Source organism: Hyaena hyaena, unplaced genomic scaffold (assembly GCF_003009895.1).
Source record: "Hyaena hyaena isolate Hyena2069 unplaced genomic scaffold, ASM300989v1 scaffold_112, whole genome shotgun sequence".
NCBI lineage: Eukaryota > Metazoa > Chordata > Mammalia > Carnivora > Hyaenidae > Hyaena > Hyaena hyaena.
Window position 1 is genome coordinate 24,044 of NW_024080744.1, and position 26,042 is coordinate 50,085.

At 38.3% G+C, this 26,042-nt stretch overlaps 1 protein-coding gene across 7 annotated transcripts in view; it reads right to left on the reverse strand.

Annotated features, from left to right (window-relative positions):
* The window catches only part of MECOM (MDS1 and EVI1 complex locus), a 62,641-nt gene that overhangs the window by 15,290 nt on the left and 21,309 nt on the right, over positions 1-26,042 (reverse strand). For 3 of the 7 annotated variants that reach the window (XM_039236548.1, XM_039236551.1, XM_039236550.1), the window contains exons 5-10: positions 23,156-23,303; positions 21,588-21,744; positions 15,848-17,204; positions 13,359-13,446; positions 2,021-2,187; positions 890-967 (exon numbers count right to left, since the gene is read on the reverse strand). In XM_039236548.1, the coding sequence (XP_039092479.1) occupies positions 890-967; positions 2,021-2,187; positions 13,359-13,446; positions 15,848-17,204; positions 21,588-21,744; positions 23,156-23,303 (1,995 nt within the window). The remainder of the gene's footprint in view (positions 1-889; positions 968-2,020; positions 2,188-13,358; positions 13,447-15,847; positions 17,205-21,587; positions 21,745-23,155; positions 23,304-26,042) is intronic. The other 4 variants (XM_039236553.1, XM_039236555.1, XM_039236549.1 and 1 more) reach the window with 2 other exon arrangements.

Below are 26,042 nucleotides of genomic sequence, written 5' to 3' on the forward strand. Positions count from 1 at the left end.
GTTGACGATTTCCATTCTTTGGTAAATAATAATATTATTCCCTTGTGTCACATGTCTGATCTTGACATTCAGCAGAATAAGCTAAGAGGTAGTTTAGAAGTTGTTGGTAGAATTGCCCCTCTTCCTACGATATATTCTATTTGATCTTTTCTGCTCCTAGTTCCACATCTTATTCTTCCTTTCCAGGTTTAAAGTTTATTCCTTAAACCTCCTAATGGGACCTGGGGACACTGACTTAACTGTACTGGGGAAACAAAGTTATACATGGCTTGTCAACTCAGAGCAGAGACTTAAGGCTTAAGAAAGGAAAGCTGCAATGTTATGATTATTGTCAGTTAATATAGCACTAATTGTTGAGCAGAGAGAGCACTAAAATGAATTTTTAAATAATTTTTAAAATGGCTAACATTTCTAAAATGCTTATTCTGTCCAAGTTACTGCTAGATCTTTTCATGTTTTTTTATTTTTGAGACAGAGAGAGAGAAAGAGAGAGACAGCCTGAGTAGGGAAGGGTCAGAGGGAGAGGGAAATACAGAATGCGAAGCAGGCTCCAGGCTCTGAGCTAGCCGTCAGCACAGAGCCCGACACGGGCCTCAAACCCACGAACCATGAGATCATGACCTGGGCCAAAGTTGGACGCTTAGCCAACCAACTGAGCCACCCAGCGCCCCTAGATCTTGTAAACTGAGATGTCAGAAGCCTTGATTTAAAACATTAGGATTCTGCCAATTTTTATCCTAGCCACTAGTCAATTCTTCTTTGACTCAAAATTAAAAGGGCATACATTCAGACATGCAAAAAAAATAGCTTCCTTTAAAAGCTGTGGCAATGAATCCACTGTAAGCGCTATAATATGTACCAAGATATTTAGTTAAAATCATTGTCAAACCTGTAAGGCTGCTCTCCTGTGTGGGTTCTCAGGTGCCGTGTTAAGTTCGCAGACCTTGGAAAAATCTTGCCACAGTATCTGTTATGAAACATGTTTATAAGAGAAAGTCAGCACAATCGACTTTATTTCACTCAAGCTGCATAGAAGCCAGATGTGTATTCCTGATTTAATTAATCTTGCATGGGAATCACATGTCTTTGGTATTTAAAATTTGCAACAAAGCCATTCTACAGATATAAATAACTCCACAAATAACGGCTGCGTTATGAGATCTGGTTGAATTTGCTCATGCATAAGCAAGCAGTTTATGAAAATAGACCTTAGTTTTGATGACCCCCATACGCCTCTTTTATTAACTCTGTATCTTTATAGTCACAAAACTGAACCAGACAAGGGGATAAAAAAAAATGACAAGAGTCTGTGATTCTGGGTTGATGTAAACAGATTTCAAATGTTTCAACTCATTTTACATGTTAGCCACAGTGACAACTCTGTACATTGAGTGGTATCAGATCAGACAAGATTCTAAGACCTCATCCATCAAGGTATGTTCCTATAAAAGCTTTTCTGGAAAGAAAGTGACACATTTCCCAAAGAGCAGATACATTGATATGCCTGAGTCAGATGGCACAAATTTCTGAAGACAATTCAGAAATTATATGCACAATTTATTAAAGAAAAAACAAGCTTTACTGTAATACTGATGGGTAACAAGAAACTTATTAACTAGCTTTCTTCACTTATCGACCTTATTCGTCCTTTGTTAATGGCCTTATTCTTCAATGCCAGAACAATTAATAAATGTATGCTTGAAGACAGTAGTATTATACCTTTGGATGAAAATAATTAACTGTGAAAGAAAATTCATAAACATCAAAGTGAAACAAGTATTTGGACTGTTTCCAACCTCATTTATCACAACCAAATGGCCTGTGTTAAAATTCTCATTTAATAATAATTTTTTAAAACTACTAGTTTTATATCTCCCTAACTAAAGAGTACTTTGAAGTGCTTGAGATCTATCATGGTCACTCTTAATCATCCAATCACGAATAATTCACCAACCGAATGGCCAGGTCTTTCGTAATCAGAGAGGAGTGGAAAGCCAGCCACAGCTGTCTTAACAGTTACCTGCATGTATAGCGTTCTTTTCCTTTCCGCAGGAGGTTCTCCGGCAGGGCATTGGGAGGCGCTCTGAAATTGAACATGGAGGGAACTGACTGCAGAAGTTCACTGGCCTCCGGTTTCAGGGCACTGAAGCTCTCGAGCTTCTCTGCCATGTTTTCAATAGCTGACATCTGCAAGGCAAGAGCACAGGACCATGAAGGACTAGTCTGACATCTTTTCTTCTGTAATCATCTCTAGCAAACCAAGAAATCATTAATAAAAGGGAAGCATCAAATCTGCTGAAGGCAGTAGACTGTAGAAAAAGGTTGTAGTGGCCCAATATTAGACAAGCAACAAGACGACTCGTGGATTTAGGAAGTAACAAAGGTAGAATCATGCTTATACAATGCTCGATGAACTTTCTCGTAAGACCCTGGTTGGGTCATTTTATACCCATTTGATATGCAACTGAGCAACAAAATACGTGAGCTATAATAAAGCCAACTTAGATGTTTATTAAGTTAAGAGACAGCATTGGAATTATGTTGTGGACATCAACAGTAAGCTGGAAATTATAGGGAAAGGCCCTGCACATCTTGCCTAGGTAATAAAAACCATAGGAAGTATGGCATCCCATGAAGAGAATGCACAGCATGAAAAACATCAAGCGTTCCAAAGTTACAGTTTAAGCCAAATGGATGTACTGCAGAAAGAAAGAAAGAAATGTGTAAGAGGTGTTTTGCCTAAACCATTAACTTAATATCTGGATACACTAGATTTTTAAGTGTGATCATATACAAAGAATTTTGACGAAATATTAATTTGTTCCAGATTAAGACTGAGTGGAAATGACAGTTCATGATATATCATCATAACTTCATGTCATATAACTAGGCCTGGGTTATCAGGGCATATTATTTCTCACTCCTAGAGAAATAATCTGGGAGAACTACGCTGCCTAATTCTTCCCTTCAAGCAACTTAACTTATTTGGCTTATGATCTTCAAGTTTTTGTCCACTTGCCTACATATTTGACAGTCACAATCAGAGGGCGGCATTTACTTTGAAAGGTAGCTTGATCCTTACGATCCTCAGTTAGAAGGCCTCGCCCCTTTCCTTCAACTCTCCCAAAATGTTAAGTTTCCTTAGGGCTCATATTTTATTTGGAAGCTGCTTACTACTGAATTTTTAAGTAGAAAAGCAAACTCTCAGACCATCCTGTTAAATCAACTCACCCATTATTTATTTGGTTCTCAGGCACTATGCCACCGGAGAGCTCAGAAAGCTGTTAAAAAGGTGTTTGCACTCTATATGCACTCTGTGTGTTTCTCAAAGAGCTGGGGTGTTAGACCAGGAGACTCCACACAAGGATAAAAATGGCAACAACTGCACATTCCAACAACCGTTCAACCCAAGAGGATGATTCTTTTCCTGATGAAATGGCAGGACAGAATTGAAGGCCTAATTTACAAGCTCAGGTGACAAAGAAAAGGTAACACTTCCTACTCAAAAGGAAAATCAGCAGAATATAGGTTCCATGGTTGAAATACCATGGACTCCTTACAGAGAAGCAACATCTTAACAGAATGGCCTGACCATGATTCTCTTCTTACGAAGAATATAGTGCACACTTGATTCTTCAAATGACTATTCATGTTGTAGTTAGCTCTCTTTTTTCTTTTATCCTGGAGTCTGCCCTCTCATTTCATGCCCAGACTCCTAATGCTAGCTACAAATTGCAACGTACAGGGCACCACTGCCAATTTGCCAAATGTCTTTCATCAAACATAGTACAAAAAAAATCTCAGAGGAAAGTCAAGATACATTTACTTGTCAGACGACAAATGTGAACGCATTGGGAGGCGGTAGGGGCTATAAGCTCAGGGGTTTGATTCATAATCACTCAGCTGCTAAAACATTCTCCACAGATGCAAGTGGACAGCACATTTGTCACTATGAAGGATTTTGACACATACTGATCACAGGGCAGAGATATGGAATTGATGCCGTTGCTCAGAGAGGTTGGCAGCAGCCCTGTCCCTACAGAATACGGTCATTATCCTCCTCCAGCCAGGGCGTTAGCATTTTCATCTCGCTCCGGGTTTTACTTCTTAAAAGTCAATCTAGAAATATTTTATGATACTAATTTATTTGCATTTATTCCTTCTAATTGTTTCATGCAGAAAATCATTTTGATATTCCACCCTCCGTGCAATAAATTGTTTGAGCGAAGAATGACCTCTGGCCTTTAAGCTGATTAGCAGAAACAAGCAAGGGTAAGGGGTCCTGATCACATATATTTATTGGGAAGAATAGTAAGTGTCTGGGTGATGGTTATTAATGTCTTAGTTATGTACACTTAATATCGGAGTAAAGTTTCATTATCTAGTGGTTTGAAATCATTGGAGTGTCTGCCCTGCTGACACACTCAGATTCCTGTGGCGATATATCTTATAGAAACAGTTTTCCTTTTATATGGAAAATAGCTTACTCATGACGATTATTCTCGGCTTTCGTCTCTAGCACATATAAACTGCAAGTCCTTCAAGTTATTTAAGAGCAATTGGCTCTTGAGAAATGTGTCTTGCTTTAGTAGCAGCAAATATCTCTTTTTGAAGAAAGAGATACACTCTGATTACATTACTTCAAATTATTTTGATTTGGGGGAAACTATCAAGAAACAAGAAAATACACTATGGGCTTGATGACTAAACACTGACATTCTTAGAGATAATAAGAGAAAGAGTAGGGGTGACCCGAACGCTTCTCTTAAAAGCCACCCCCACCTTTGGCTTCTGGTGTAAAATGAAAAGAAGATTAAACAGGAACGGGGAAAAGGGAGACAAGGAAGTTGGGAAGTCAACTGAGGGTACTTATTAACACCACACACACACACACACACACACCGCTTTCTGTCCAGCTAACAACCACTCCAACTAAAAGCCACCACTGAATCCTCCCTTTCGTCTTCATAAGATTTGTTCTCATGGCACTTGACATCAGTTGAAAAGAAGTTTCCCCATTAGGACAAACAGAAGTGACTTAGAAATCTGCCAGTTGGGTAGTTTAGCAATTCTGTGACCAACATCATGCTATCTATATTTTGGATTAAGGTGTTGGATTAAGATGAGCTTCATCTAGAATACAGGTCACAACTCTAACTTCCTCACTCTGTGAGCTGACTCATACTATGCTCCTTCTGAAATAACATGCATTTTACAGAAGAAGTAGTATGTTTTGACATTTATTTGAAAGTCTGGTTTGGTATTTTAGAAGTGAAGATGAATTGGGATAAATACAACAGAATCTAGCTACATTTATATTTCAGTTATGAACAATCCAATGAATAAGGCAACGTGTATTACTATAAAAGAGAAATTTGCTGAGAATGGGGAAAATAAAGGAGGAAAAGTTAGATCATATATTTTAGAAATGCATTGCCCTGTGTCCTATTAATGTCATAGGCTAATCTCTGATCAGTAAATGACAGGGCTTTTTTTTCCTATGGAACAGTAATTTGTATTTATATATATAATAGTTGTTGATGGTATCTGCAGCCAGATGTCTGGAAGAGGAAGTCACTGTACCCCCTTTCAGTCCCCAAGAGGCTATTAACTTTATACTGACGCAAACTAATATTTAGACACAATTCCCTAGATCCTACCAAAAAATGTAGCTATCTCTCTAGTCAAATAAAGTTAGTATTTTTAAAAACATTTCAGCAGGCAAGATATCATCAGCTGGGTCCTAAGCACTTAGCCTAACATTATCTGGCAGCCAATAATTGATGACATAAAGAAGTTTCTCATTAAAACCATTAAAGTGACAACCTGATTATAGGAAATGATATGTCCAATGGCACCATGAATTATGTGACTTAATGTTTTACAAATTAGATTACACATGCCTTTATCATAAAACAACTAACTTTTCATAAATAACTTATGATGGGAATGTTTGTAGATTTGGGAGTTTTCTATATTTATTCACTTGATAATCTTCAGAAATCTCAAAATCGTGGCCATTTGGGGGAGACCTAAGTATTCATATTTTACAGTTATCTCATTCTATGTATCACAGTCAGCAGTCATGATTATGAAACCCCTTAGAATTTGTTTACCACTAAAAATGATATACTTTAATATTTTAGTAGTTCCTACTAATATCTATGTTTTAAAATATGAGTATAAATCGTAACTCTGAAAACCCTATAATTCAGGGAGTGGATGTGTTTCCAAGGCACGGCATTAAAACAGGAAAGGGGTCTAACTTAAAATCTGGATTGGCTTTCTATGGTTAGTAGAACCATTGGGTATTTATGTAGGAGACAGCACCTTATGACTGAAGCAGCCAACAACATAGGTACTGTCAAGTAATATGCCACCTTAGAAAGGATGAGGACCCTGGAGCGCCTGGGTGGCTCCGCCCATTAAGCGTCTGACTTAGGCTCAGATCATAATCCTGTGGTTTGTGAGTTCAAGCCTCACCGTGCATCGGGCTCTGTGCTGACAGCTCAGAGCCTGGAGCTTACTTCAGATTCTGTGTCTCCCTCTCTCTCTGCCCTTCCCCACTTGCACTCTGTCTCATTCTCTCTCTCTCTCTCTCTCGCTCTCAAAAATAAATAAACATTAAAAAATTAAACAGGCAAACAAAGAAGGAAGGAAGGAAGGAAGGAAGGAAGGAAGGAAGAAGAAGAAGAAGAAGAAGAAGAAGAAGAAGAAGAAGAAGAAGAAGAAGGAGAGAAAGAAAGAAAGAAAGAAAGAAAGAAAGAAAGAAAGAAAGAGAAAGAAAGAAAGAAAGGATGAGGACCCTGAGGCATGATACTCAGGATGGACCTCTGCTAGGAAAAGCAGAAGGGGAACACTGGAAATATAAGCCATGGTAATCAAAGGCCAAGCCCACCAACTGCACAACTTTGTCTAAGAAAGTCTCAGTCTCTCTCTCTGTCCCACTGCTTCCCTCCCCGTCCTTCTTTCTCTCTTCTTTTATGCTTTTGAAATAAATGAACTTAATCCTTAAACATCTATCAAAATGAGAAAAATCACAATTCATCACATATTGCACAGAAGAAATAAAATGGAGGAATTTCTGGTAAAGAGAATCTAAAGTCAGGCAGAGAAAATAGGTAAGTGCTAAAGTGCCCTTGAAATAATTGATATATAACAACTATATGGTGACCGAAAAAACTGACCTGTATTCCAAGATTTTACCCATGTCTCAGAATCAGAATAACTTTGAGTAAAGGAGAGAATGAAGACAAAGAAGTCTATATAACTAGAGGAAATTTTGTAATATATGTTATTTATATGTATTTCCATTGACCCAAGGTTTATTTTTTTTTTTTTTTTTTACGAGTGAAAAGTAAATAAGCAGTATTCTTTGTATCTTGAACAAAAAAGAAAGCTATTACCTAGCATCACTACCTGACAACTGACTGTATCTGGAAATAAGAACAAATTTGAGGAAGGGAGACCCAAGGCTAAAAGATCATTTCCTAGTTAGATATGGATTTCTAAACATATAGTCTTATTACTCCAAATTGCCAGAACCAAGTTCTGCCCTGGGATATATGAATGTGAATTCCAATGTCAGCCTGCGTCTACATGTAAGTCCAGGCTTTAACCTTTTGAAGGCTTTATCAAAAGCATCTTTAACATGCTGATACAGGCTCCCCAAAATAATGGTTGTTTCCACTTAGTGACCCATTTCGAAGGCTCTTTTAACAACATGCTCCCAAGTGCCGAGAAAGAGTTCTACATCAAGGTATAATTACATGGAATGGGTCATATTTATAAAATAAACTTCTTTCTGTAAACAATTTATAGCACACTAAATGCCCAATTAAAACAGAAAGTATTCTGCAGCTTGTCGAAGCTGGAAAACTATCTGCCGAAGCCGTATCATTTAATGGAAAGTGGCTCAGAATTCTTTATCGTCTCTACAGCATTTTATAATATAAGTTGTTTTCCTTTTAACGCTACATTATTTGAGTCAAAAACATAAGTAGGAAACTTACCCAAGTTCTCTGATCAGGCAGTTGGAACTGGGAGCAAAATTGAAACAAAAACAAAAAATTACTTCTGTATCAGTATCTTTATTGCAATCTATCCTTTGAGAAATTAACATTTATTCGGACTTTGTAATTTTTGCTTATCATGTAACTGTACCTTCAGTAAAGGCTTTGGAAATGAAACTTAAATGTTTTTATAACACTGCTGGATTTCCTCTGTTTACCTAAATTAAATTTTAGAATCAAGGTTATAAAGCAGAATGTTCTTTTTTCCAAGAAAACTAAACACTACCTACTACCAAATCTTAAATACCAAAGTAGATACTTCCTTCCTACTTGTTTTTACCCACTGTAAAGCCAGATTCTTAAACTTTAATAAATAAAACTTAAGCAATTTCCTGCAAAACTCTAGTCTCTTGCATTTTAATAATGTTAATAACAAAGAAAATAAGATATTTACTCAAATGTGAATCATTGAGTAACAACAAGGTAATGTGCTGGGAAAGGCACTGCTTGACTTTCATAAGCTTGGGACTCAGACCATTAGCAGTCACAACACATAAGGATATTAATTAAAAGAACTAGAAAGGTATAGTTAGCTATGTCAACTTATGACAAGAATCACTTGGGAAAACTTCAGTGAGCTGGGGGCTCTTCCAGGAAACACAGGTGTTATATCCTTAAAGTCATCATTTTGCTTGGTTAAAGGGGCTATACCTTGCTTATATTATAAGTTATAGCATCTTTAATAAGGAAGATACGTCGCTTTTTAAGGATAAAAGACTTATTGCAGAGCAACTCTAACAACAAGAAACACTTTGTCAAAAGCAAATAGAAGATGAAGGGCAAAAGACTTAAGTAATTTTCACATCAATGTATAAAAGATAACTTGGAAAAAGATTAACTTTTTCCCAGTTGTATGGGATACAGTAACAGGATAGTCAGACACTTTAAAAAGAAGAGAATAAAAATGAATGAATAAAGGACAGAAACAGAAGTAAAACAGAGTCTCTGTTGCAGATGTATAAAAAACCAAACATCTGGAAATAAAATGTATTAATAATCAAATATATCTTTAAAGTACAAGCAAATCAAGGAATAATAGCCAGTTTTACAATAACACAATTACCAAATGATTTCTATGGCAGTTCGAAAAAGCTAGCAATGTAAACGCAAAGTACCTAAAACGCAAAGTACCCAATGAAATGGACTTTCCAGGTATCACGCAATAATCCCATTCCCTCCATTTCACCTACTTGTGGCTTCATCTTTTTCAAAATTATAACCTAGACTAAGAGTGCACAATTTTCAACCACACTTCTAGGAAGAACGTCTATAGTAAGTATTTCTACCTTACATTTAACTAACGTATTTATAAGAGAAAGATAGAAATCTAAATAGTCCTCTAGTGGCCTGACACAGCAACCATACTTCCTAGAAACTGTAATGAGTGAGGAATTTAGACCCTGAAAATGAAAAGAAAAAACCCAGCAATTATCTTTTAATTTTGGTGTATGTTTTCTTATATATTACAGACATTTTTGACAAGATTTTTAAAAATACACATTATTATTCCAAGGCAGTGAGATGACCTAATAATCTTTTAATAGAATTCAACAAAATATCAATATCAAATCAATATACCTATTGAAGTGTTCTCCTTTCACTGATTAGAATTGTGCCCTGAAGAGGGGCATGCTGGGTAGAATACAAAGACATAAAAAAATTATAAAATCAGGCTTTCCCAGAGAATACCACTACCAAGAATTTATGTATCTATTTCTATGTTTTCCCTAAAGCATTAAGAGTCTGTGTTCCCCTGAGGCACCTAGGTGGGTCAGATGGTTCAACGTCTGACTTTGGCTCAGGTCATGATCTCATGGCGCATGACTTCAAGCCCACATCGGGCTCTGCTTACAGTGTGGAGCCTGCTCGGAATTCTCTCTCTCTCCCTCTCTTTCTGCTCCTCCCTTACTCATGCTTTCTTTCTCAAAATAAATAACTAAATTTAAAGAAGAAGAATACGTGGTTCCCTTTATTATATTATGATTACTATTATTATAACGTTGACAAATACATAAGCCAACCATTATTCTCACTTGGAAGACAAACATACAGAAGCCCCAGAGGGACCACGGGATTTTCTCCAGTGTACTTTAAATGGAAAATGAAGTAATGAATGGTCTTACCCGAGCATTTATTTAGCTATAAAATCAGGGCAAACCCTGGGAGCAGAGACAAGGCCTTCCATTTTGGTCTCCTGCTGTGTGCCACCCTTACTGCCGCCCAATGAGGCAGCACCAAGAACACAGTGAGCGTCTTTCCAAGCACTTGTAGATACATCCGTAGCCCCCTTCCCCCCAAGAGAGTGGGCTCAGGGGATGGCAGGAGGTCATTTTACCAGCATTCCTTTACATCCGAAGTGGAATACCTGTGCATTCACTAACAGTGAGGGCTCTTCCTCATTTCAGTCTTTCCGCTTAGCAGGCACAACGCGTACCATGCTATGTCCGTGAACACTGACCCGTCCAGCCACCCGGGAAAAGCTGGTAAGGTGTGCCCATGACTCTTGAGCGAGAGGCTCAGAGAGATGAACTGCACTGGTCCAAACCTGAGCGTTTCGGCGAACAAGCGGTCACAGAGCAGTCATTTTTGGCCCCAGATCCCGGCAGGTTGTCTTTGTTCTGTTTGTTTATGGGAAAGGAGAACTTGAGGCTAGGAGGGAATTGATAGAGTACTCGAAAGAACAGAAGAATTCTGCTGACACCTCAGGACATTTGAGGCAGATTTTCGGAAAGAGCAGACTATTTGGTCTGAAGGCTTGATGGAAATAGGGCGACCCAAGCTTCTCCCAGGTGACAGTCTTTATCCCACCTGCATCCCAGTGATAATACAGCCATTACACATGAAAACAGCTACGATGGTTATAAAAATAACAAAATATTTCTGCAGTAGTTGGCAAGTAGTGTCTGCTCCAAGAACGCTGACTTGTCACCCTACCGTCCTGGCCTCATCTCAAAAGCCCCTGCAGACAATCCGCCAGCCAACAACTATGGCATTAACATTGGTGCAGCAAGGACTTCCAAGATCCTGCTCTAGAATGCAGGAGTCCATTCCGATTGGCCAGTACTCATGACATACGAGGTGTTAAATATGTTGATTATCACTCTTGGGTCCTGTTCTAACAGCAGCGATAGGCAGCCGCTTCCACCAAGACTTGACATTCTGGAAACACACACGGCTAACGTGCTCCTACAGGCATGTTCGTGAGGCTCTGAGGGAATGACTGCTGTTCTCCAAGCACTGCACATACACCTCATCTTTTGTGATCCCTCATTCGCTTTGGAAATAATCAAAGATAGCACATTTTCTTATGTGATTAAAAATATGTACATACTGCAACACTTGTATGCACATGTGGAATTATTGGTAGGCGAAACTGCCCATCTTCTGAACTAGTAAGTTTACTTTGGCTAGCTAAAAATCTGAATTTCAGAGAGAATAGGGACTTTACACGCAACTCCCTCATCTTACAGATAAGGAACTAAGAGCCAGATAGACTGAGTCACTCAAGGACCCTGAATCCCATCTTTTTTCCCTCCATTTTACCATGTACCCATAGCACTTAATTTTAAAGTGACTGGTTACTAAATTTTAAATGTAATTAGAATATGAAAACAATTGGATTCTTATAACTAAATGTATATAATTATATCCCTATGAGCATTTAGTTATAATCAGAAAGCTATCAAAAAGATACACTTTTTGTACAATATTTGACACAAAATGCATGTGATGTTCAGCTTTCTTAGACCATGAGGCCCAAAAGTGTAATTTAAAGCAACTTAAATGTAAACTATAAGTACCTAATAAACATTTACTATTTTATAACTCTTTTCTTTCCCATAAAATAATTAAAAAATAATATCATTCCTTAGCCTTTCTATATAAAATGAAAAGTGACTGGAATATTTCTAACCCTTTTAATACTAAATCGTGCATTTGCTAACTTTGAAATAAAATTTTTGAACAATGATAGATTTCTCCAGCTAACGAGAAGATGGTACTTCAGCTCTCATACTCTGTTGTTCAGGACACTGAGAATGTACTTGAAAAATTGAGGAAGAGGTAGCAGAAGGGGGAATAGATAGAGGGGGCAGGGAGAGTCACATTTCAAGATAATTTAATTACCTCATAACTTTCTATAAGACAGTGGCATAAAATTCGACCAGTTTTAATAGAGGAACACAATTTTTAGTTTGACTATGTTGAAACCCAATAAATTAGTTCACTGATTTTAAGCATTTTCATAAATTTTGTTTACCATCTACAAAGACCAGAGCATATAACCTTTAAAATTAGAATTAAGGAAAACAGGGGCACCTGGGTGGCTCAGTCAGTTAAGTGTCCGACTTTGGCTCAGGTCGTGATCTCATAGTTTGTGGGTTCGAACCCCGCGTTGGGCTCTGTGCTGACAGCTAGCTCAGAGCCTGGCGCCTGCTTCAGATTCTGTATCTCCCTCTCTCTCTCTGACCCTCCCCTGCTCATGCTGTCTCTCTCTCTCTCTCAGAAATAAATAAAAAACATTAAAAAAAAAAAAAAAGAAATAAGGAAAACAAAATATCAGGTAAAAAAAACCCATACATTTAAGAAGTTTGTATATTTGTTCTTTCAATACAATTCTCCACATTTTGATTGATATGTAAACCAGTTTTAAAAAATAACCACATACGTAAGGACATGAACCAATTAGATGGCACGACTGTGTAGTCTCCTTGTTATGAGAAACTATATATTTTGATAAATGGACACAGCTCCATTCAGCAAATAGCTCTGTGTATTGTGGTAAATTCTTGTGCAATTACAGAACTTCGCTGGAATGCCCAGTGGTCTCTAGATAAATTCCTTCACCCTCTATGGTAACAACTTGTCAGGTAGACTCATTTCCTGTTTTTTATCTAAGCACTAAAGGAACTTCAAGGACCTTCATGAGTTTGGGACGAGTCACAGTCTGACCCATCTCTCATTATCAGTGATTTTTAACACAAAAAACCACTTCCATATTTATTTTCCTAACTGAATTTAGTTCACTCCAAAATACACTTTGGATCAATAAGTAGTTAGCAGGAGATGATAATTTAACACCCCAAAACATGTTATTTTTCCACATATATTAATTTCTTTTTCTTTAAAGAGTTTGGGTTTTCATTCTGCTAGAATTTCCTGTGTTCTTCCACACCAGCGTCATAGGAAATCCTAATGTTCTCAAGATTTCTTTCATTTCATTGCACCTGCTTTTCAGGATCAACAAGTTAGTTTACAAGCCTGAAGTCTCAAATTCAAAATACTTACTTGTGGGTGAAATAAGAATCCTGGAGAAGGTCTCAAGTATTTCTCTTTTAAAGCTTCAAGTGGGTCAGTTAGTTTTCTTTTCTCTACTCTGAAAGGTTAAAATTAGTTTTTGGAGATGAATCAGTCTCAAATATCAATCGCTACATAATTACTGGCATTTAAAACAGCTAACGATAAAACAAATGGAAGGTTTCTGGGAAGCACACTAATAAAAATATAAAGACATCTATTCAGTTCTTGAAGAATACTCACGGCACTGCTAGGCGCTCATAGAAAGAAGGTCCTATTCATAATGGTAAAATCCTATTGGGTCACTAGTAATAATAATAATGAGGAAATATAAAAACTTTAGAGTCATGAAACCAGAGGCTTGGTTACAGATTTGTACATTTCCACTTCAAACGTAGACAAGAAGGCTTGGTGAATTTGAAATCACGAGGACAGAGCTCATTCTGAAAATTGACGTCATTTTCTGCCAAGAAAGTGTTCCCTTATATATTCATTATATTTCCCCCGTACTTGCCAATGAGAGCAGGAGAGTTTCTAAGCATCCTATGCACCCTGCTCCCCCTTCTGTGAGGTCCCTCTTCTGGATGCCACTGCTGATAAACAGGGCAGGCAAAAGGGGGTAATGGGAAAAAGGAGGACCTTTCTGAAGATAGAGACATATAAACTTATCTGCATATACCTTCTGCCTTCAAAATGTTTGTTATTCTATTTTCTATTAAGTGTACAGGAAACGACATCATGGATTAAATTAATTTCTTTTACCAACTGTTGATAAATTTCTTTTAAGAACCGTTGAATAAGTACGCTTCTATAATAGAATCAAAATTAATAAAAACAGCTACCACTTCTCAAAAAGTTCATATATGCTATGTTTTACATACATTGTTTCACTTATTGAAGCAAGTCCTCTTACACCCATTTTATGAATTAAAAAAAAAAAACAAGTTTGAGACACGGGAAAACTGAGATTTCAATTCAGGTCTTCCACTAAAACTGGTGTTTTGGTATTTCATGACTTCAGTAAAATGACAGGCCTAGGCCCTTTATTCAGATTGAAACACCAGAGAGAAGACTGAGTTCCATAAGCAAGGGGTAGAGGGGAAGGTTAGGATGTGATGGAGAAGAGCGTGATGGGTATGTGGAGGAATCAGAAACCCATTGCCACTGGGAGGGTCTGAGGAAAAAAAAAAAAAAGTCCGAGGGATTATCTTCACAAAGGGCTGAGATGTATCACTGATTTGGAAATACAACCTCGCTGGCAATGTGTAACACACAATCTACACACCAAATATGGAAATTCTGTTTTCCCTTCTTTTACCTCTCTTATTGAGACTGCCGTAGGAATTAAGATACAATAATTGGGAAGAAGTGCACAGGCATGGTATTGATGGCTCAGAGATATCTTTGCATGGTCCTTTCTAATCCCCTTCAAGTGGGAGGTAGCCCTCAAACACACAGCAGTGTTTCTTGGTTAATGTATTAGAGATAACACAAGTAGAAAAGGAGTTTGTGGTGAAAAGAGTTTGTGGCTCTAATACCTATTAAGTAATAGGAACTCAATGAGTATTGTTGAATGAAAGAGTAGCATAAACTTGTTCATAAAAGACAGTCAAGCAAAAATATGAAAATAGTCTAGTCTTAAACAAGTCCAATGAGCAATTATCCATGCCTTCCATTAATTCTTGACAATGTTCAAGACTTGAGTTAGAAAGTAAATGTGAAAATGCTTGGTAATATTTAAAATACACAATAAGCATAATTACTATTATTCATACTTTTAAAGAAAGCTGGTATTTAGAAAATAAATCATTCTGAATGTCAAATGAGCATTACAGAATACTGCCTATGAGGCTTTTTATTAAGCATATATGTTTCCCCCCCACCCAAGAATTTTTGGAGGCACCAAAGAAACCTGGATAATGAAGGTATTAAACAGTGACCTGTTTTCAAAACCAACCATTCACATTATATACAAAACGTTTTTGTGATTAATATTTCATTTACTTTGGCTTCCTAGGAGATTTATTTAGAAACGGAATATGTGCAGTGCTTATTAAGGATGTGTTGGTAGGTTAACAAAGAGAAAACTCATGCTGTTCTGTGTCCTGACCCACTTGAGTACCCACACATATTTGCGTTAATCCTTCAGGAGCCTCATTCTTCTGCCACTTGACAACTTGCTTTAAATATGGCTTTCCCATATTTTCCGCTTAAAAATGTGTTTAAAAATACATTTATTGTCAGGGGAAAGAACTCTGTGGGCCTAATCCAAAACCCCAAATTCAGAGACATCCAAAAATAAGCCCAAACATAATGAGTTGACCGTCTGAATAAAAAATGAACTCACTAGATCAAACAACTTTACTCTCTGCCTTATAATAATAACAAAACTGGTTTGGTAAAAGCCAAGGCTTTCGACTGTAAACCCTGCCCTTCGTACACACGTCGTCTGCATTTAATCGTCTCCTATCCACCCTTACCTGTAAATAGGGTCCATAAAGAAAGGAGTGGGTCTAGCGTGCTGCAAGGAACCGTCTGATGCTGGTCTTGGTTCAATGTTGCTTCCTTTCTTTTCCCCAAACACGTGGTTTTTACGAGGCTCGGTCAGTTTTGTCCCACTGGCTCTACTCCTACTGCCCATACTTAGATCCAGGGGCTGGTCTTGGCTTGTGGCGGGTGTTGCTGGAGGCTTGGAGGGGACTGGAGTCAAGGGCTTCTCGTCCTTTCGCTTCGTGGTGAGATCAAAGGGAGACTCAGAGCTTCCCTTCTGCAGTTTCTTTACTTCACTTGGTGATTGGGGTTCCATTTTCAAAGGTAACGATCTCAAGTCTCTATCAGGAAATGGGTACATTGATTGAGAGAATGCTGGAAAAAACGGGAGGGGAAACACGGAAGGGTAAGGTAAAGCTCCAACTTTTTTGTCTTGCAGCCCCACCAGTCCTGTTGAACCAAAGTATTTTTCAGCAATAGAAGCAATAGCCTTTATAGAATCATTCACAGCTCCTGACACCGCAGTTTGCTCCTCTAAAGATGGTGAGAAAATGGAATGATTGCTGTATTCTTTCTTATTATGTATTGAAGCCAGATTCTGAAGAGGGCTTACTTTGTCTTTGAACATTTTACCATTTTCTTTAAATTTCTCTTTATCACTTTCAATGTCACTTTCCAGATCAGAGCCCGAGGTTGTTTCCAGGTCACTGCCACTTGGCGTACTGACATCATCAAGGTCACTACTCTCTGACTGGTCACTGATTTTCTCAAGGGGCCTCTCTCCAGAGGACCTCTCGGGCTGGAGCTCCACTGGCTTATTGTCCCCTACAGGTGGGTGTTTAGATAGTGCCTTCAAAATATCCTGTGTAGCTGGCAGTATCTGAGGATGTGTCATGAGGGGACTTTGACTTTTGTTTGTCTGTTCAGTACTTGATAGTCCTTTAACAGGAGAACTAGCAGGTATCAAAGGAGGCCTATGGTACAAGCCGGAAGGAAACAGACCAGGGAAGCTAAAAGAAAATCCAGGAGCTGTTGGAAAGGTAAGACCAGCGGGATGCCTATTGGCACCAAAATAGTCAGCAAGGCCCGGGTTGGCATGACTCATATTAACCATGGACGTTTTATCCATAGCTGGGGTTCCAGGAAGTGAAATGCCTTGGCCAAAAAATCCACCTGCCGCAAAATGGTTCTTGCCCTCACAAAACCTCCTGTGTTTATTTAAGGAAGACGTAGTGCTGAACATTTGTCCACAGTCTTTGCACTTGATTTGGGTTCTGCAATCAGCATGCATGCGCTTATGACGACAAAGGTTTGAAAACTGAGTATAGGATTTATGGCAGACCTCACCTGTGTGCAAACAACAAAAGAGAATCTCAGGCTTTATGGCAATTGCTTCTGAATTTAGCAAGTATCACAACTGGTTTACCCGAAATGTCAATTAGGAAGCCAGGAAAAGTTGTTGGAGGTACCAATCTGAGTATTCCCAACACAGAAAACCCCATTTCACTAGATTCCAAAGCAAGGCATCCAACCTGACAAATGTCTTGAAGCAGCACAAATATTTCATATATAAATATATATAAATATTTTGTCATCCCCATTGCATGGTATTTTTTCCATCATATTTGTGTATTTAAATGTTTATAGCAAAGTCCAATTCCAGCATGCATTGACTTCCCGCCCATTGCTACCCTCACAGAATCTTACAAATGAAAATCCTAAGACGTACTAAACATTGAACATAACAGGTACCCCTTTAGAGTTTTAGACCGCTTAAAGAGTTCTAAGTCATAGGCACCGAGACAACATAAAACAGCCTTTCTCTTGACCAGAAACTTTACCTTCATCCCCTCTCCCCCTGGGGAAAAAGCCTGTGACTGCCCTACCATTATTTAATTTGTATTATATCATACGCTCTCATCATTCACACATCAAAGCCACACAACAATGCACATTGTGTATTCTGAGACATTTTTAACAATCATTTTCATGATTTGAGAAAGACTGACATAATTTACAATGGCTCTATTTTAAGCCTGCAAAGGAAGCTAAATTGAATGTGGTCCATCCTGCATTGCTGGTTCCCATGAACTATGATCACGTCCTCTGACTTCCCCTCACACCAGTGGTTGTGCTAACCTTCCTGCATTTATGAAACCCCCGTCCTTGGGAAATACGTCCACTTGTTGTCGTATCTTCGCCGGTTATCTCAGGGCTTGACTTCTATGTGAGTTAGCCAACTATGGTAAGCAGGGAGAGCTTTCTGAGGCTCTCATCCAGAAAGGACACGGCAGGGTGCGGCTGCGAAACAAACCTCTTCGTGGAGAATTTGCCAGAAAAGTAGAACATCTTCCTCCTCACAGATGAGAGAACATATCTAAGTGTATTTTAAGACCAAACTTCGTGTAACCTTTAAAACCTCCTTTGCTGGGTAAGAATTCCCCTCACTTGCCAGTCCAGCAGCATGACAGTATTCATTTCCTAAGCACCACATTTTTTTATCTGACTTTAGTAGAGGTGAAAGCACTTTACGTGTAAACTTACTTTAACCATCCCGTGCACGTTTAATACACGCAGAAACATGATATGCCTTGTTGGCAATTACCGAAACAGATTTATATAAGAAATTAAATTGAAGACAAAATGCGACATTTATGGCTTTCATGCAATGGCTGCCTTTAAGCGCAGAGTGGTTGAGCTCCTAAGTTAAAGCAGTAATATTTGAGAGAAAAAAGAAACTCAAAGGAGATTTTATAGGTGTTCAATCATGCAAAACTCACCCAAAAGTTGGATTATCCCACACACTACCAAACAGGAAGTACCAAGTGATTCCATAATATTTCTTTTACTACTAATGATTAAAATGCATTGCTACATATATCATTGCGCTTAATAACAGCAAAGAAGCTTTCAACTGTGGGATGATTCATGACATTATAGAAGCTGTAACATGCATTTTAATGGGAAGAGAAGATGTGAGTGATTTCAAATTATTCTCCTGGAATATATTGACCAGAGTCTGCTTTAAAAGTATATCCTAGTTAACCATATACAATAAATACACATGCTATTTAAATTCTTTGATACCCTAATTAAAACCACATGATGTAGAGGGTAGGAACACGAGGCTTTCGTGGGTCATACTAATTCAGCTATGAGCAATAACAAGAAATAGTAAATAAAATGTCGTTGGAATCATAAAAGTGCACTCATCAAGAAAGTAACACCTCTCCTCGTGGGCATTAAGAGGCATTGAGAAAACGTCTTGATGGGTATTCAACCAGGGCATAAACTTTTGAAAGGCTTGCAAATTTTTGGCAAAGAAATGTTGCTCTCTACGTTTCTGTCTTATGGCTGGATGGATCTAAGAAAATCAAGAGCTTCTCTATATCGGAGTAACAGAAGGCGCATTCGACTTCCCTGGTTGCACCCTCTGTCACACAGATGAGCGATGTCTGTGTCAGGTCTCAAGAACAGGGAATCTGGGATGTTTCCTTAGGCAGAGGCTTTGTTTTTCTCACTTGAATGTCTGGCCTGGCCCACCACTACCCACCAGGCCTCCAGGTAAACGGCTCAATTGATGTTGAAGTCTATACTCTACTGTAATTTTCTCAGTAATAAGGAATTAGCCAGCAGTTAACAATGCATTTTTCTACTTATTAAACAAATTAAGAGGTATTTTGAATATGTTCAGCCTATTAGAGCATGTGGTTTCTATTTGGGAAGGCTGGAGGTTTCTGCAAAGGCAGTGAGTAATTACCTTAGCACTGGTGACTTTGGGCTCAAGCTTGGCGGTACACTGTAATAAGAGACAGTTGCCATAAACACACCAGTGGGGGTAAATCGTGGTGTGTGGCCTACTGGTGAGAAACAGATATCAACTCTAGGTGAACCCCCTCCACTCCCAATCTCCACACCAACTCTCCTCTTTTGTTCTGAAATTACATGGCTATTATTCATAATTACCCCACGGTTCTCTGTCAGATTTTACATTTGAAGAATTCCATCTGCTATTTAAATTTACCAATAATTACCGAAAATCCATTTGTGGCAAATAGTTGTGCAAGCTGATTGGAAAGGGACACCCTATAGTGCTTTAAAATGAAACACTTGACTTCAACACAATTAAAATTCCAGATCCCAGAACCTTCGATAATAGGAATCTATATTTTTCTGACTTTCAGCTTAAATAATAGAGACAGCATTAAATGGGTGATCAGAATTTGTTCGATCTATTTTTCCCCCACCAAAATACAATAAGTGTATCAAAATTTGTTTCTGAGGAATCAGAAATACACAAATTATTTATGCCTGTAACATTTCAAAGTACATTTTTAAGGGCATCACAACCTAGAGTCCGAAAGGCCTTTATGAGACAAGAAGTCTAAAATTTCTATTGTATACTTTATTTCCTGTGATGTCTAACAGAGCCCCTCGAAGGGAGGCTAGATCACCCTTTTGTTTATCAGCTGGTCATCTTCACTCCACCCAGGGTACAGAAGAACACAGGAGCAAAACAAGACTCTAGTTTAAGCTGGAAAGGGAAAGAAAAGCTCTCATGTTGCTTGGAAGCACAAAAGAGGGCTGTGTCGAGGTAAAAAGGAGGAGAGTCAGTCTCTGGCATCTACATGTTGGCACTAAATTTTTTTTTCCCCAATCAGGTCCCGTAGTAGTGCCTCAATAACCTACTACAAACTATTGAGTATTTCTCAGAAAAAAAATATTTTGTAAGTCTTCCCAAGTCAGAGGTTTTGCCAACTACTGAGTGTGCCTCAATCAGTTCTATGCTCATCTGGATCCAAATCAGTCTTAAAGTTTGTAGTGCAACTCAGTGAGTCCCTATGTTTATATGCCCAGCTGAGCAATGGATTCATTTGAAGTCTAGAGTTGTTTCTCAGATGGGCTGAAAACAACTGATTTTCCTTATGAAATATTTCAGCACAATACAGGGAGCAGGAGTGGGTGGACAGAAGCAGCAGCAAATGAGCACTGAGGTTTACTTTATGTGGAGTGTGTTACTAAAGTGCTCTGTACAAGTACCTTCTAGGTAGGTGGTCAGATTGGATGTCTTCTGAACACACACTGCCAGTAAATTTGCTTTAGTGCAGTGGGTTGTAGAAGCAGCATGTCCACCATCAAAGTGAAAACGTTCTGCTTTCCAAGTAACTGAGAACTACCAACCCACAGTGGGCAATTGGTAACAATGTATAGATTAAGGGGAGTCCTATTTCACCTTCCCACTCCTCACACGTGCGTGCGCACGTGCACACACACACACACACACACACACACACACAGTCATAGCCTATTTGCCAAGTGGGGCTTTTCCAGCCTTTCTCATCCAGAACAGGTTTGTATCACTTCATCTTATTTAGTGGCATCTGCCATTTGCTGCTTTATGAATCCATGACCATTTTCAGTGTGACAAATCTGGTTGTCTCTATTAAACCCTACAACCTGGGGAGGCTTCCCTCTCATTATTTAATGATTTCTCTTTCCTCTAGTTGTTATTGATTTCATCTAAAAGAAAACACCCCAGGAATTATAGACAAAATACCATGGATCTGGGTGTAAAAGACGTCCTTGTAACAGAAAAATTGCCCAACTGGATTGGACCATAAATAGCTAATGCAGAGACCCTTCTATGGCCACGCGGCCACTCTCCTGATCACAGTGCCTTTCAGGTGAGAGACAGATGCAGGAAGGAGGGCTGGAGTGTTAAAAACTTACAGATAAAGGGCTTCACACTGCTGTGGATGTGCTTGTGTTGTTTGAGGCCCGACGAAGTGGCAAACGTTTTGCCACACTCCGGGCATGCATGTGCCCGGGCACCAACATGCTGAGAGCGAATGTGCCGCTGGAGGTTGCTAGGGTCCGTGAAAACCTGCTAGGAAATGAGTACTGATTAATCAAGAAACTTAATTCAAGGACACAATAAAGAAGACCAGGAATGACTCAAGAAGGAATGTTGTTTATTTTGGTTTTGTTTATTTGTTTTCCCCATAGACCAAAGAAAGTCATATTTCTGCAGTCAAATGCTCTACCACTGAGCTATACCCCCACGCAGAAAGTCATATTTCTTAAGCATGAGCTCCTCTAGGATAGAGACTGTAGATTATTCAGCTCTACATCCTTAGCAGGAAATGTCCATCGGTATCAGTTGAATGAAATAATTGATGGCATGATAGACCACATTCAAGATTCTTTTGATCCCATTTAGAGTGATCAGAGTTGAATAATAAAGTGCCAGCCAAGACATTATTAAAAATGGTGTGCTATTTCCATCCTTTAAACCAAGACACACTATGTATAAAATTGGGGGAATTTTTCTAAAGTGTCTCAAATCCATTCAAGGAGTTCGCCCAGGGATTCATGCTAACACTGCTGCAGCAAGTTACCATTAAGCTAAAACCATTCTTTTAAACATTGTACTAAAAAAAGAAAAGAAGAAAGAAAAGAGAAGGAAAGAAAAGAAAAGAAGAAAGGGAAGAGAAGGAAAGAAAAGAAGAAAGAAAAGAGAAGAAAAAAGAAGAGGAGAAAAGAAAAACAGTCACCCACACTTCTGGGACCAAAACATCTCTAAAGATAATTTCAAATATCACAGTTTCCACTGGCATGAAGAAAGATATTCAAATGCTATAAAAAGGTTTTGGAAATAGAAATCAACTTCAATGACATCAGGACATCTTTTAGTTAACTGAGAGCCCTGGAAATTAAATGATGTGAACTACTCTTTTCATGTTTCAGAGTCATGGTCAAGGTGGAGTGCTTTCATTGCACCCTTATGCTGCTCGGCAGTGGCCACTAAGGCCCTATGCTCTTAATTAGAACCAAGTCATGATTTATGGTGGGGACTTGGGTGGAAAAATCTGCAAATGTAGGAGTCTCCTATTCTTTCTGAATAGGCATTCAGAAATTTTATGTGACTTCCTCACAAATTGCTATTAAAAGAAATCAGTAATGTGCATTGGATACAATTTTCATTCTCCATAAGGCTATAAAACAACCCCACACTGGCAAGCCAGTAGCGGAACCAGGAATTTACCAAGGATGTCTGACACCTAGTTCTGGAACTCACCATTAAGCCTCACTTCCTCTCTTACAAAAATAAAAGGGTACCCACTAAGTGTTTTTATACACTGTACTAATGCCTTTTAGCATACAACACTCAGTCTACTTTTCTCAAGATATTTATAGTTTCCCCTCTCAAGGCTTGTTTTTATATATCATAGCAAGTGATGGATTAAGAGAGAGCAGGATGACAGAGAGAGGCCAAGTAGTCTACAAATTCACTGTACCTTGGCACAGTTTTCACATTCATAGTGCTTTCCACTGTCATGTGACATCTGGTGGCGAATTAAATTGGACTTCCAGTTAAATGCCTTGGGACACTGATCACACTTGTATTCCCTCTCTTCAGTATGTGACAACATGTGTTTCTCCAGGCTGTTAAGAGAACAATTGATTCAATAAGACATGGTGACAAAGAACACACTCATAAACAGAATGTCATTTTATTACTAATCCAACTGCCAATTAAAGAAATGAGAAGGAAAGGGAGTTGAGGTGAGAAGGACCAAAGAGAAAAAACAGGCTTGCGACAAATGAAAAAAAAAAAAAAAACACTTATTCTTCCTAGACTGTGTCTCTCACTAACACAGAGAAGTACCCTTATTGTTTGAAAATAAATCTGATACAGCTATGAGAGATTAGTTGCCAAGTTAGAGGCATGATAAACGACTAGCTAATTGCCCAGTTCTGGATTCACCCCACCATCCTAAGGGCAACACATAGTGCTAACACCCACTTAATTCGAACACAAGCACTGAAATTGAAGGTCTTCAAAAACGGTTACAAACATGCAGGCAGGTGTCCTTTCTAATGTATATAACCTCTAGATTCAGAAAGGTAATTTTTTTTCTATCCATATCGCCATATGGAAAAGTGAGCTGTAACCTAACTATTCAACAAGCAACTTCCCAATATAACACTGGGGTGGATGGATGAATGGATGGTCCTGCAGATAAGCTGATGAATGGATATTAGAGGGGAAAGAAAAGTGTGTAATAGTGTAAGTGGATGCACTATCAGAGCCCTTCAAAAGTAAAACAGAAGTTTCTCACATGGATAATTTCTCTGTTTTAAAGCTTAGAATACTTTTACTTCTCAAATAGTTCCCTCTCTTTTCTAAAACTTGTATATGAAATCTGTATGAATTTAGTGAAAAGCAAATATTATAGATAATGGATTGCTGTGATATTCAGATATTTAAATATATTTGTTAATTAAATATGCACAGATAACACACGAGGATACTACCCCTAAATACAGTAACCAGAGCTCCTTGGAGAAATAGCCTGTTTCAAATTTGAAGCCCACAAGATGGGCCTTGAACGTCATTATGGCAAAAAGCAAGAAAGTTCTAGAGCATGTCAAAAGAATTAAGGTACCAAACTAAAAAAACACCTACTGACCAAAGATGAGGAAATTTAAGCATCAATAAAAATAACAATCTCATCTTTTAACAAAAACTATATTCAAAATCACACAAACAAAAGCCTACTGGTCACCCTTGGAAGATTCTGAGAAGCCAAATCATTACTCTGAAAATGAGTAAGTAAAGAGAAAAACTCACCCACATTCCTGCCCTTCCTATATGAACTGTACTTCAGGGTGAGCAAATAAACAATGAGGGCAAGTTTCTCTGCGTAGAATTGACAGAGATAATAAATAATGAAAGAATGGTAAAAGTATAAAACATTCATTTTACAGCAAATAAACACTTAATAAATGTAGGCAATCCTGAAATAAATCTTGTGCCTTCTAAAGGAAGTAAACCATAGCATCAGTGAGGTATTATTCTTAAAACAATGAACCTAAATTTGATCAAGGCTTGGGATGTAACTGAGTTTACAGGAAGTAGAGAAGACGGAGAAAGATGTTAACACCAAGGGGACATGATCAGTAGACTCCAGACTGGAGGAAATGCTACAGGAAAAAGCACTTAGCTTCTTCTATAAATACATTTTAATGAGGGAAGGAGGGAGGAAGGGAGGGAGAGAAAGAAAAAGACAGACTTTGACTGGAGGAAGTTATAAATTAAAAGAGACACAAGAGAGGTGGCTGAGTGGCTCAGTCAGTTAAGCATCTGACTTTGGCTAGGACATGATCTCACGGTTCTTGAGTTCAAGCCCTGCACTGGGCTCTCAACTGACAGCTCAGAGCCTGGAGCCTGCTTCAGATTCTGGGTCTCCCTCCCTCCCTCTCTGCCCCTTCTCAACTCACACTCTGTCTCTCTTTCTCTCAAAAATAATAAATAAACATTAAAAGTTTTTTAATGAAAAAATTTAAAAGAGACAGAAGAGACATGCCAACCAATTGGCAGATCTTATTATGATCGTAATTCAAACAAAAAACTAAAAATAACGAGATAATGGAGGGGGGAACTGAGCACTGACTTTATATTTGGTAGTATTTAGGAATCATTATTTTTAAAGTGTGGTGTAGAAACTTGTGTTTTAAAGAGTCCTTTTTTTCTACAGATACATACTGAGGTATTTATGAATAAAATGACATAATGTCCAGGATTTGTTTCAATACTCCAAACAAGTATAGCTGAGACAAGACTGGCCTTGTATGATAATTACTGAAACTGAGCATGTGGGGGTTTATTACACCATCCTCCCTAGTTCTGTATATTTTGAAACTTTACATAGTAAAAAGATATTTTTAAAAATAAAAAATCCTACCAAGCACGCAAGCACTCTTTCTTTGCCATGTTTTATTTTTCTGTGAGATAAATACTCTAAAGTTGAGTATCAGTAAGACCCCTGTGCACCTAGAATATACCCCGTAGTTGGTTAGACTGTGTGCATGGCACGGTGCGTGACAAAAAGAAGTGTCCTTTCTCATATCTTGATAAATTAGAAATGTCTTTCCCATTTGTTTTCTCTTCTGCAGCTTCCTCTCTACAGCTCTATTCGTATTGGCACATGAACTTATTTTTCCTTCCCCATGAGTCAGTCAACTTTGTAATGCTATTCTGTTTGAGCACAAATGGTGATATCTCTGTGAACAAAAGGTGCCAGTAGAGTACAGGTGTGTGAGTCACAAGAACAGCCCTACCTTTATCCACGATATGTAATCCTCTGTTTGTTACACAAGTTGAAATGTTATTAAGAGAGT